This window comes from Triturus cristatus, chromosome 3_2 (assembly GCF_964204655.1).
Source record: "Triturus cristatus chromosome 3_2, aTriCri1.1, whole genome shotgun sequence".
Taxonomy (NCBI): Eukaryota; Metazoa; Chordata; class Amphibia; order Caudata; family Salamandridae; genus Triturus; species Triturus cristatus.
Window position 1 is genome coordinate 1,167,239,090 of NC_140584.1, and position 14,333 is coordinate 1,167,253,422.

At 42.6% G+C, this 14,333-nt stretch overlaps 1 protein-coding gene across 1 annotated transcript in view; it reads right to left on the bottom strand.

The window, feature by feature from the left end:
- Positions 1 to 523: 523 nt before the first annotated feature.
- USP37 (ubiquitin specific peptidase 37) overlaps positions 524 to 14,333 on the bottom strand; it is a 345,091-nt gene continuing 331,281 nt past the window's right edge. Inside the window, exons 23-24 of the mRNA XM_085650037.1 lie at positions 9,471 to 9,609; positions 524 to 2,841 (exon numbers count right to left, since the gene is read on the bottom strand). Coding sequence (XP_085506163.1) covers positions 2,754 to 2,841; positions 9,471 to 9,609 — 227 coding nt within the window. The 3' untranslated portion in view covers positions 524 to 2,753. The remainder of the gene's footprint in view (positions 2,842 to 9,470; positions 9,610 to 14,333) is intronic.

The window sequence follows — 14,333 nt, forward strand, 5'->3', positions numbered from 1 at the left end:
CTGGTCGTGAAACATTCCAGTATCACAAGTCCAATTAATTCTGTGCCGTGAATCTTCAAAGTTAGAGCATCCAACCTGTATCCTTTAGTAATTTAATGGCGATGTGTATGAAGGGAGAAATTAACATGAAGGCCGATGTGAGCCACGAGAGATCTGTATAGAGTACGCGGTCCACTCCACACTCTGCCGGAAACACGTTCTGAACCGGAGGTAGCTGCCTGAACCGGTAACAAGGTATTAAATTCCTCATCTGAAACGTTACAGCCCTGAAGTCAAGGGGTAATACCCCAACGAGGAAACACGTGTTGGCTGGCCTTTGTGTTGTTTTCTTGAATAAAGACAAATAAATAAGTTGAGACATTACTTGCCTCCCACTACTTACCTACATTTGATGAACTATCATTCTACACGGAAGCGTGTGCATAGGAATCAACATTAATTTTAATTTCTCTTGGCCACACACTATCAAAATACAACTTTTGTATGTGGCACTTAGGACAGAAAGGAGACTATTCTATACATACTTTTATATATAGTTTTTTATCATACAAAGTAGTCAATTACAATAACATCTGAATTCAAATCAATATTGAAGCACCATTGAGTTGGTAATGAAAATTTAACCCCTAAATACCATACAAGTTGGCAGTTCTAAACAGTGGAGCAAACATTCTTAGCTTATTAATTCACTCTACATCTTTTTGTCACTCTCTCCAGTTAGCTAGTAAAATGTAAAGTTCCTTTACACCCCTGCCTAAACAGAGAGTGCAACCTCATGGAAATGAACTACAGTGAAATAAGAATCTTACCAAATGGGTTTTTCCCCAGATATTGAAGGAGAGGATAAGAAAAAATATCAATATACACAACTCAAGCAGAATTCAACACAAAAATGAAAAGGCAAACTATTTTTCACAGTACAGAGTAAAGACTGACAACTGATTTGGAACCTTGGGTTCGCATACATATAAATAATCCAATCTATTGTCATATAAGATGCAGAAGACCCAGTTCGCTATATATTTAATAGTGTGATTCTGCTGTGCACAACTTTGATATTCCAAAGCTATTTCTACCAAATCGGACATTCTAGAGGTGACAATAGTCTTAAAACTGGGTTGCTCATTAGCCGTATTGCAACTTAAGCTAATGTTCAAGCAAGCCCTATAAAAAGGTAGCCCTCTTTTGTAGCTAACTGTGAAACAGGGTTGTGTACCTGATTCACAACTCTGCCACAGATAGAACCACCATTTTCATTATAGTACAAATAGTACACCATTGTGGGAATTTTAAAGTTGATGTGCACTTAAAACGAAGGAAAAAGTGCTATGACATCTCCTGTCGTACAAAAAGCACCTTCACACCGTGGCAGATAGGCTCGGTAGGCTTATAAAGAAGTCACATAGTACCAGGGAACATCTTATGATTATCATTTCCACTTGCTTCACATCACACCTTTCTTTATTTGTGCAAAGTATTCTACTATAGGTCAAGTAGAACATACAATATTTGGTAAAGGTTCTGACACCATATGCTTAAAAACAAACTGAATAAGTTAAAACTATTATGCATTTCCTCAGCAACCACAAAGATAGCAGAAGGGGCGGAGGGAAGACGGACCAGGGACACCATACAGTTGCAGCATTAAATTTTCATGAAGCATCTGATAACCTATGCATGAAAAAAAGCTTAGTAACACAATATGTATTATTAAGTCTTGAGGCAAATCCCTGTATCGGTAGCAATACAACTGCGGTTGACATTTTGAAAGGAAGTGAGCACTACATTCCTTGTGATGGATCTTTAAATTCCACCTTTCCCTGAACTGTCTCGACATATATTCAAGGAGTGGTAGTGACGGGGGTACCTACTCAATATGCAACTGTTCACCTTTCAAAAAAACGGTCCATGAATTCAGTTAGTGTGCTTACATTAAACTTAAAGTTTGAACTCAAGTGTTTTGATATGCACATTTCCAAAGAAATTAAAACAGACATGAAACAAGCTAAAAATAAAAACAGATATCCCAACCGTTTATCAAAATTAATTTGAGGACAAAAACGAACAGTGCAAAATAAATTTCAAAAAGAAACTATAAACATCTGTCAATATATACATATATTTTTCTGTAAAGGTCAATAATAGGAAATAGCATCTTAAAATGTGACCAGGCGACAGGATACATTCCACAGCACCGAAAATATGCTTCATATAGCTGTGCACAATGGCAGAGCGAAGTCCATTGGTGCCCTCTGTATGGCAGACTCCTTAATAGCAGTGCAGGTTCCAAGTGCGGTTTCTTTGTGAAACTTGGGTGCGTGCCCAGTAAGGAGACGCAGAAACACTAGGGTGCAGAAATATTCTATTGCTTAAAATAGGCGCTCTGTTGGTGCAGCAGGTAAGAGTGCCAAGTGATATGTAAACTCGCAATTTCCGTTTTTCAGGCAAGATTGGTATCTGCCCTCGCTGTTCGATCACAACAGACGTTTGATAACAGTTCAAATGGTTTTAACTTTACCACTTCTTGTGACTTGTTAAGGCTGAATGCGAATGCTTGTAAAACAGAAGACATAGGATCCTGCTGTCTTTCTGGCATAGTCCACTGAGAAACAGTCCTGCCGTAGTCCAAGGGAAAAACTCTTTAGACTTGAAGAATCTTCCACTATTTAGCTAGCAGGACTACTGTTTCCTCATAACTGAGTGTATTTGTCTTTCATGTTCCAATCTTCTGTTGGAAGCTGGTGAAATGGCTTTCATAGTGGGGGTCTGATCGGTCGAGCAAGTTCCACACCAAGTGGCTGAGAATTCTTCTCAGTTTCCTGCAGGTCATCAAGTATATCTCTGAAAAGAGATATTATACATTAGAATTCTGGTTAAAGGGGTTACAATTATTACTACACAATCTATACCACTGACTTGAACTGTACCAATCTTAAAATACAAACACTTCAAATTCTTTCATTTGACATTTTCGAGTAGTGATGAACAGCTTAAGGGCAATTTTCAACCAATCATGTAAAGAAAATCCCAATGAATAAAACCATTTTCTTGGTCTAGCGATCCTGAATGACACAGCTATAATCAAAGTTGTTCTTGCCTAGATTCACCAATTGAATATCACCGACTGATCAAGATCCAGGAAACTTTTTTAAACAGACGTGACATTTTCTCCTTCAGCACAGATCTTCATTCATCCCTTAACTGCCAGGGTGCCTGCACACTTCTGAGCCAGGTACTTTATCAAATGTTTCCACGGATTTTGTACACCCATTTGGAGGGTCACGTCCCTTTAAATCTGTGGCTTGTGTTCATGTGTGTATGTAAATACACACATACATATACATACACACAATATATATATATATACATATATACACACCTATACAGACTTCCGTACACACATTCACACATTCATATACACATGCATAAACATACATAAACACTGTACCCAAACCTCAAGGATGCACCTAGTACATATTTTAAAGGAGAGTCTTTATGAGATATGAAATGTACTTGCCTTCAGCAACCATGTTTCATGTGGATGCCCTACTTTTAGATTTCTCCCATTTTGAATCCTCACCGTTGGAATATCCCAGGAGCCAGACTGGATTCGGAAAATTAACAGCTCTTCCATGTGGATATGGTGTCCTGGCGCCAGAAACACCCTTGTGACTTCACTGGAGCATAAAGCCCCACCCTGGCATCCGAATGTCAGTTTTCTATCCATTTTTTCTGTGCCTGAGGCCCAGAGGAAAAGAGCCATGGCAATTTGAGAAGGTGCAGAGTCACAGTCTAACTCGCAACCCTTTTTATAGTTGTGGTCTGTACCATCCTGAAAGGGGAGGTGGTAGAGATCAGAGAATAATTAGAAAGAGTATCCTCCAGAAAGATCATTATCGAAGGCAAGTGCCCTTCTTCTGATGGATACTTTTATCTTTAGATAAATCATCTTTTGAATAGACTTTCAAGTGCCACCAGGATGGAGAGTCTGAAAACAAATAGACAAGGAAATCCTGGAGAGTTGAACATGCAAAATGACCATCCCTCCTTACTCTAAAATGAAGCAATAATGCTTAGCAAAGGTGCAAAGTAAGGGCTGACATAACTGCTCTGTGCCCACTGCAAAGCTTTATTGAGAAAAGATTTTTTTTTTTTAAAACGATGACAGTTTTGTCTGTAGACTATCGAGATTAAGGTTCCAACACAAGGTCACAAACCGTTACCAGCACCCAGAACAGATGAGACCTGGCTGAAGAAAGTCTGGCTACAAAGATTATGCCTACTACTCCCAATGACAAATCAAATTAGCTCCGATGCTGCCGTTTAATTTCTGCACATGGAGGTTGTGGAGATTAGACTGCAGGACACTTCCCTGGTATGGAGACGGGACTTTCTCAAAGGGGTAGCTGTATCAGATGGCAAATGCTCAGGCTCAAGCGATCAAAGTTGTCTCTTCTGGTCCAATCTAGGGCAACGAAAAGGCCTAAGGATCTGTGCTCCACAGCAGACGGCAAGCTTCTTCCAGGAAAATATAGTGGGAGCCTTAGAAACTTCAGTGCACAGTAATCATGCCCCTGAGTTTTCATAGGTGGCAAAAAGATTCAGCAGGGGCAGGAACAACTGCTCAAAGATGTTTTAAGCGCCCTGAGGATGAAGACTCCATTTGTGGTTTGCCAGCCAACATCTTCTTAACTCACCTGCTCAGACGGTGGCAGGCAATTGGCCACCAAGAAGCTGGCTCTTCAACCTCTAAAAGGCACAGAGCCTCCTGCCCAGGACCGAAAACTCCACTCTGCCCTGCTTGTTGCAATACTACATCACAGTAGTGTGTGAGAACATGCATAATCCTCCTTTTGATGGTTGGTAGTAAGTCTTTCAGTACCAGCCAGATAGCCCAAAGCCTCGAATTGATTTTGACCTGGTGCTCTGCAAGGGACCACATGCTTATTATCAAACCTTCCAAGCGAAGCTTTTCGCGTGGGTTCAAGGACATGTCCAGTAGCACAGAGTACTGTGGTTGTCTCACCCATATGGAATCAGTGCCAGTGTAGAAAATGTGGAGGCAAATATCACAGATCAGTTTATCCACAGAGCATTGCCCAAGCAAAGTGGATGTGGGCACCTGTACACAAAGCTTGGGCATTTTGTGTTTTCTGAGGTTTAGAACAGATCGAAGTATCCCCCATTTCTGATAGGACTGTTGAGGTATTTTGGGAGGCACCACTAACGTGTTTGTTGATGCGAACTGCATAGCAGGTACGCATAGTCTGTGTTCACTCCCTGCACATCTGATAAGAGGACTTGGTGGTGAATGGTCCAATGCCATATTGTTTGTGCTAATGCAGATAAATGGGGTGAGAGTGATCCTTTGCTTATGGATGTAACACACTGCAGTCATTGTCTGTTCAAATTAGAAACACCTTGAGTATCAATTGCACTGCCCTCCAGTCAACAAAACTGATAGGAATTTGCATTTGTGGCTGCATCCAAGTACCCTGAATGGTCAGGTTGCCTAAATGTACTTCCCACCCCATGAGGGAGGAGTGTGAGGATCGTCCTCTACAGTTGAGTCGACAAATGACCAGTCCACTAACAAGTTTTTGCTAATCCACTATTTTAGAATGTGCTTAACTCAAACAGCGATATAAGTACCCACGCAGCCTGCTGATTGTGACCACTGCCTGGACAAACTCCTGTAATGGAGCATGTGAAGGTGAACATTTGTAACTATTGCAATGAAAGATGCCACCAAACCCACAAATTCATTATCGTTCCTACTATCAGAGCACAACGCTTGGTAAATGGGAAACAGCCTTTGCAGCAGCCATTCTCTCTTGGCTGGGATAGGCTTTGCCTGTCACTGTTCAGTATGGCTCACAAAAAGACCTGCATCTCCTGGATGGGGGCAGATGTGATTTTGTTTGCAATCACACTTGCTGAGTGTGCGCTTGGCACCGCTGATGGCTGCTGCTCTTTAAGAGCTAGTCATCGAGCTGGTGCATGCCATGAATGGTGATGTGACACAGATGCACTGCCAGGCATTTGGTAAATAACCACCTGGGCTACAGTGACTGCAAAGGGTTGTACTGTGAACTAGTGGTGTTGCTCACTTACTGCAAGCCTGAGGTAGTGGTGATGTGCTAGAATGATATGGAAGTAGGCATCCTTGAGATAGAGAGTAGCCATAGATCTCCTATGCAAAGAAGTGAAATGAAGCCTTGAAAGGACGTCATCTTGTAGCGATTGGATACTATGGAATGGTTGAGTGACCTCAGGTCTAATATTAGCCTTAGTGAGCCTGCTTTCAAAATTAGAAGGTATTACAAACATACTCTGTCACCTTTAGTGTGACAAGTTTCATTGCATCATTGCTGACAATTGCTGGTATCGCCTCCTGCAGCAGTGTGATGTTCCTGACTGATGGAGGTGTACAGCTTAGCGGTGTAGTGAGGAGTTTCAAGCAGTATCCCTGCTGGATGACAGATTGGACCCACTTTGAGGTTATTCCTTCCCATTGCAGAAGGGAAAACCTTATTCTTCCCTACCGACTGGTGTTGTCAGGGTAGCATGGTGGACAAGCCACTCCTTCGAAGTAGAGACACCCTTTCCTTTGGCTACGCTACCTTTCCATCAACAATTGCCACTGGGAAGTTGCCCCTCCTGAAAGGACTACTGTTGCTGGAAGCCAGGGTCCTGCTTTGTTGCTGCAGTCCGGGCACCGCATCTCACCTGTTGGTGCCAAACACCATGCCTGCAAGCCGGATTTGAAGTGCTCCCATAGCCTTAGCTGTCTGTGTCCTTGATCTTTTCTTTGAGTCTACATAAGGCATACACAAATGTTATCCATCAAAGCATGCATTAATGAGGTGGTCCTTTAGCTTCAGGAGGGAGCCTGAGAGCCTATGCTATGTCTTCTGAGCAAGACGCTTGTGTTACTCTTGCATGATTTAGTATCAGCCGTATAAAAAAAAAGAACTAAATCCTTGCCTCTTGCGGTAGGTCACAGCCAAATGTTTCACCAACTGCTCCTTCTCAAGGTACCTATCATATCAGGTCTTCCTTTTCTATAACATGAAGATTAATCTTAGTGATCTGCAGTTCTCTGGACGATGGTTTGATCGGCTGCTGTGCCATCTGATGGACAAGCCTTTACTGGGTAGGGTTCAAAAGATGATATAGGGGGCCAATATTATACTGTGGATCTTTCCTCCTCAGTTGAGATGGGCTCATAGTAAGGATCTTGGGGATTCTGCTAATGGTACAAGTCAGTGTGTGGTGACACTTGTGGTGAAGCAGAGTATAAGAAGGTATAGGACTAATGTCTCGAGGCCCTTGCTTTTTAGTTATTTAGAACTTTGAGGTCCTGCGATATGGCCTCTCAAAAGTAAGCTTCCTCTTTTAGGTGGCTTTGAGTTAGGTCTTGCTAAGAAGAGTCAGAAATATCTGTCCTGTCTGATTATTACATAAATTGTACTCTACCTGAAATCAAGCTGTTCAGGAAGCTCCAGTGAAACATAAGCAAACTCTATATTGATGCGAGTGCTGATGTCTGCTTCAACACCAACTTTAGTGTCCCTGGATCTACAGGGTGTTTCCAGGCTTCAAGGAGCAGCCCCCTTCGCTCCGGGTCTCTTCGGAGCAAGGAATGGATAACAGTACCGAGCAGGCTCAGGGATAGTGGTCAGTGGCAGCGGTCAAGTCATTTTCAGAGCACTCTTGCGGCTCAAAGCCACTCTCTCAGGATAGACGCTTGGATTGTAGTTGACTCATTCGATGCAGACTATGTCAAAAAGATTAGGTTTCACTGGGGGCCTAGAGTTGGCAAATGTTTGTAGTCCGTGTTCTCCAAGGACAGTTATTAGACTTCAATCTCCTTGACCCAACGGGCTGGACCTCCCCTCTTCTCTCCATCGTACATGTTCCCTCGAAGCCAGGCTCAGGTGATGCTCTGGAGAAGGTGTCTCCAACCAGTTGATTGCGAGCCACAGGTAGCTCCCAGACACCTGCAGAGTAGCTTGCAACCTTGAGTACATTTTTTCACAAAGCACAGGGTCATATTTTCCTATTAAAGTGAAGGGAAGAATAAGCTTATTTTGCACTATCACCAGGCTGCAGACAGCATATTTCTTGCTCTTCCTTCCCAGTTTCAGATCTTAGGAAAGCGGAGGGGATAGGTTTCTGCCTCTCACTAAATGCCCAAAAGTCATTAGACAGCATGTTGATTTGTAGACCTCCTGGACCAGACTGTCTTCTAGAATTTCCTTCTACAGCCCTTTGAGAAAGCCGTGCTCCTCCAACATTCTCTTGGCCATGGCTCTGAAAGTCAGCCTTGCAAGAGATGGTTGTCGGTCTGTCTCTTTTAGGGCCAGTGGGCTGGAACAACCTTCCTAAAGAACTCGGGTGTACAGAGGATGAAAGACTGTCCAGGAAAATGCTTTAAACCTGCCTTTTGTCCAGTAGTCAGCAGTTTCGCTCTCGTCCTTGCCCTTACTGTTCAGTTACCGCAGGGACACTCGAGTAGCTGCATGCTTTATAAATCCCACTTATAACAGATTTATGACCCAGGCTGTGGCACAGATGTGAAGAACTAAGGCACTTAGGTATTCACCCTCTGAGAACAAAATGATGTTTGAATACTTTTAAATGGGAGAAATTTAAAATGTAATCTTGCCTTAATCATTGTTAACTTTTTTTTTTATTTTCTCCCAATTAAGTGTTGCATTTAAAAATAGCAGGCCTCTTGCTTCTAATGGCCAGTAGACTGCCATATGTAGAACTTGCTTTTTTTTTTTTTTACATTGGAGTACTTTAAAGTGCAGAAGCATGTTAAATATTTTCACAATTTTTCTGCACTTTAAATTTCCCATTAAAAAAAAAATGGTTCTGTGTGGGTTATACATGTAACTGTACCACATATGGCAAAAGGTTTGTTCTGTGTCCCAAGTACATAAGACAAATGCTCTCTATCACCCATACATATACATCTCATTCATACACACACGTTCATACAGCCCCAAAGACCCCACACTCACTGATGCACATGGCAGCCATGTCATCGTGCCGCTTGTCAAAGTTTTAATTTTCAAACCATATAGTCTGCTTCTATGGACATTAGCCTTAGTCAATTAAGCTGGGCGTGGGGTGGCTGATAACAATGCATGAGTTGTTTAGCATTCAGTAACTCACAATAATTCTCACTGATCAGAAGTAGTTCTCACTACAGAAAAGGTGGGAGACTCCTGCTTTGAAGAGTCCTTATCAAGGCGTATTGAGGTATCAGGGGAGGAATCATGAGTCACCTCAAAACCAATATTTTTACTTGCAGCATTGGCCCTCAACACTAGACCGCAGGACCGTGCAAAGTGATCAACCGCTACAAAAGCTAGATACTATTACAAACACTAAATTGATAAATCATTTTTCTTCCAAGTGACCGCCCTCATGTTTTTTTTTGTGTCAATATTAATTACCTGTGCATGTAAAAAAATATGTAACCCGTTCGATCTCTTTCACTCTGAACCTCCATCTCCTGGATCTTGGACACCATCAAATCATCATATGTGAACCAGTCAAGCTTTCTGATGTCGAATACATCACTGATATAATGACCTACCAAAAACAAAAACGTAAATATATATAGCACTTGCTAAAAACGATCACAACATAGCAAAAACAAATTTCATATATTCACAAATTGCATACAGAAGTCCTTAAAGTATGTAACATATGAACAAATTACCTTCGACAAATATCTTTCTGGTGCATATTCTATCAACCTACAGATTCCTCACATTTTGAATACTTACAGGAGCCCAAATGGTTACTGAAAAGTTGTAATCTCTACAGTGCCAGGAAGTGCAATTTGTCAGGTCTGTACAGCTCAGTCTCAGCACTCTGTACTACAGCAGTGTTGGAAAGTGGATTATTGGTAGGGGCAAATGTAGGTCTGCCACTGGCAATAAGGCCACTAACAGTAAATGACTCAGAATAGGTCTTAGAAAATTATTCCTATGCTCAACCCTTGGTACCGTGGCTGCGAGCAGGCAGGCTTAACTTCAAAGACCGGTATATAAAGCATTTAAAAAACACCAATTCAGTAAATTACGACAACACAAAATAAAAATCCAACCCCAATTTATAACAAGCATTGGAAATGCAATAGGTCTCACATTGGCTTGAGTTAGACCTATTGGCGTTGGAAATGACAATGTCTTTTACCCATGTGTTATGGAGTGTTATGTAGTGGAATTATGGGTTGGATTGAGCGGAGGGTATTTGTGCCCTTATGGGCTGTGCTGCAGGCAGCCCGTGACTTCCCACACTCCTATGCACTGAACAGTAGCAATAGTGCGCTGCACAGGGTCTGATCTGCTGCCCACTAAACAAAGCTAAGTTGAGCAACGAGCAGCAATTGTGTACGTCCTGCTGCAGCACCCCCGACACAGTTTCCAGGTAATTTGGTTTTGTGGCAGGAGCAGCGACAGCTCTCACATTCCAATCTTTGCTGTAAATTATTGAACAAGGCTTTTTATCCTGATGAAAGGTTGAGCTTTGCTTTGAAGTAATGACCATCCTGGATCCCTGCAGTGAATGCTTTTAACAACAGTCACTGCTCATATTGTTCTGGAGATTGACACCCCGCTAAACCAGATATGTAATAAGTTTAAAACTCTCCCTTCGAAACCATTACGTACTCCCTGATGTCAGAAGCTACAACCGCCTGCAATGGAAACGAGGACAAGAGCTTTTCAAATACCCTCTGAAGCTATTGCAGGGAGACCTGTGGAACACTCTACAAACAAAATAACCAAAGAATGCCCCCACCCCAAGCCTACTGTAGCAGCCATTACATGTGCGATTGCCCTTTTGAGGTATCTAATATTTTTGCAATGTTCAAATATGCAAATTCTTCATCATCTACCTCATTAGCTAATAAATTCACGTGTGATTGCATCTCTCCACTTAGGGAAGAAAATGTTTAACTTGTATCGCATGCAGTTCTGCCAGTTTCAAACTGCTTCTTAATTTGAAAAAGTAAAAAAAGGACACTGCCAAAAGAAGGGATTTAACCACGGTCACATGATTTGACAAAATGGGGAAACTGATTAAAACCTTGCCCCCGGGTTGCAGTAATGATTCTGTCCTAGAAGGTCTCTCTTCCACGGCAGGGATAGACCAAGTCACTTCCGCAGTAGGTTGGCGCTACACAAGCATTGAATAGGCCTGTCAAAGTACATAGGCCAGTGCGTATGAAGGCCCCCAAGACAAAAAGATTAATTCCCATTACAAGACCGAGATCCTTTGTGTTAAACAGACGTTATGAGCAGGTCCTCCGCCAAGGCTGTGATTACGGACTCAAAGAGAGGAAAGTGTGGCTCTGGGAAAGCTGTGAGGGGACAATTAGAAGACCGACAAAAGACACATCCTTACGTTTGTTTTTGTCATGCGCTGTATGTGGTACTTTGAATGCCTGAGTAGCACGTGGGAAACAATGAAAAAACATGGTATATTTACCAGATGGCAAATGAAACGTGGCAGTACCTAACTACCTATCATTTATGAAATCCCGTCAGAAGCATGCCTCCTTATTCAACGAGAAGGACACCGCAGCCAAGAACACGCCCGCGAGTGGTGCGCACGCGCCACATCGAGCGATCTGTTTTAAATTATCACGCCAGTGTCTGGGCACGATAATTGAAAACAGATGTCGGCGTGCGGGTAACAGACACCAATAAGCCATGGGCGGAGCAACGCGACCGCCTTTGACCTATTGCGTGCTGTCTTTCTAAAAAAGACGACCGCAAACGCCAATACCGTTGCCCAAAAGGAATCGCACACGCACGAGCGATTCCAGGGTCCGCTTTGGAAGCCTCCACAAAAGTGCTCTCGCCTGCGCGAGCAGTGCTGTGCACTGCATCGCTGCTAGGCGCGAGCCCTCAAAGTAGGAAATATTTTAATCTTTTAAATGACACCAAAACCAAAAAAATCCACTGTAGTGAACCAGAGATGAATTTCTAAATATTAGTCACTTTCTAGTGCTTAGAAACCAACAGTTCCTTTTTAGTCATTTTGTTTGCTCGGACAGAGACACATTCACCTTTAGCAATTATCTCTCACCAGTGTTGTGCAGCCTCCTCTAGCAGGCTGGGTCCAGTTAGAACTCCTTCCTGAAGTTCTTCTTGCGGGTCCCAAAGTATCCAAAACACAATCCAAGGTTCTGCAATCTCCAAGAGGGTCCTTGAAAGTGAGAGACTTCAATTTTCGCAATCCACTTGAACAAAAACCTTACAAATCCACTGGTAGTACTCCAGGCTGAGGATTCTTTGTGGTGATGTCTAGGTGAGCTCTGTTAACCTGTAGCTTGCATGGATTCCACTCTTTAGTCCTTTTGAAGCAGGTTTGATCCACAGGGCTGTAGTTTCAAATTGAGCAAAAAGGCGCAATCTTCAGAGTTCAGGCCTTTGGAAATGCACCAACTCTTCAGCGCAGACCCTTCTGATTCTATTAGGTTTCAATCAGCAGATCTGAGGGGCTCTGCCCTTCTCAGATACTTATTCAGTGTTTTCTGGGGTCAAGCAGGAGGGCACTCCTGTCCCATGAGATGCAGGGTTTCACCCAAAGGTCTGACCACTTCCTGTAGTGTGGCAAAATGCTAACCCAGAAATCACTATTTTTCTAAAATTCAATGTCAGAATTTTCAGCAGGCAGAGAAGACCTTGTTAAACACACCCCTAGGATGGCTATTCTCCATAGTCGTTCCCCCTTGCATCTGCTCATTCCTTCTTTTATCCTAGCATCTGGCTCGAGGTGATCAGGGGCCCCCCCGCTTGAAGTCCATGGTTTACGACTCCTTCCCTGCTGTGGCATTCCTATGCCCAGCAACCTCTCCTCCCCGAGAGGCTTCCTAACCCCAGGAGTCATTTATCACCTCTTCAAAGCAGCCAGGCTCACCCACTTATCTCTGACCTATCAGAGCAGTACAGGGTTGAATTTTGGCTTACAGACAAAAAAAAACTTATAACTTCTTGTCTAACTTTTACAATAAATTCAACAATACCATATTGTTGGATTTATCATTACCATTCTACCGAGTCCTTTAATCCTAGTTTTATGGCTTTTCTTTCTCCAGTTATTAACTAATAACCTTTTCCAATGTTAACCTATGGCATGGGATTTGCAATGGGAAAAGTGATATGGGCCATTTTTCCAGCAGCAGGGCTTATAAAAACATTTTATAAGTATGCTACATATATCTACAGGACCCCCACCCCAGGAACACCTATGTGAGACTTTAGGGGTTCTGAATATGTAAAAATATTGCAGATCCTCCCTCCACAGTGCTCCTACCACCAAAGTCGATTTTGGGCAGCACTTTATCACAATGTGGGGAGTGAAATGTGCAATTTCACTTTACCCAGGGCTTATAAAAACTCATTTTATAAGGGTCTACTTTCTAGATACTGGACCCCCCACCCTGGACACCGAGGTGAGACCCTGGGGGGACCCAATATGCCCAAACATTGCATGTTAACCTTTTTTAAGTGCCCCAAACACAAAAGTCGAATTTGGGAACAATTAACTTTTTAAAAGCAGTCCTGCCACACAGCCACTTTAAACAAGCATTTGCAATGCAATAGGTCTCGCATTAGTGAAAGTTTGAGCTATTGGCGTTGCTAATATTATTGGAATGGCAATAGCTCATACTTTCAGTAATGCTTTGCTGAAGTCAGACATCATATTGCGCTGTGACACTCTTAAAAACATGTTCCGAGTAACAAGAACTTACTAAGAAAAAGGGTGTCCAATTTGCTTTCACACACCTTCGGTAATAAAAAATATTTTTTTTCCTAAAGGATCATGCCCTTTTTACGCAACACTAAAACCATTCAGTATTAATGTATTATAATAAAAGCGCTACAGTACTCATTCGGGACAACTTCCGTATGATGAAACGCCGAGTCAGCTATCACACACCATACAGGACCCCTTATTGGTGATCCGCAGGAGCTGGGAAAGGTATTTAGGCCGAGACTTGACACATTAGGAATGAGTGTCAAGGGCACTTCTTCACCCGTGCAAAGTTTCCCACAATGCCACATTTCAATACATCCAAAACAATCCTATACAGGGCCTATCGAGGCTTCATAGAATATTTGGATGTGCTTTGTATTGTTAGTGGTGTCAAGAACCAGATGCGGATATGGCACATATGTAATGGAACTGCCCCACTATATTGTGGCATTCGGTCTTGGACGCGCTGGCTGTCATTACAGGTCATGTCGACCTCTATACCATGGCGAGTGGAGTATTGGGAGCGCCACAAATCGCTTCAT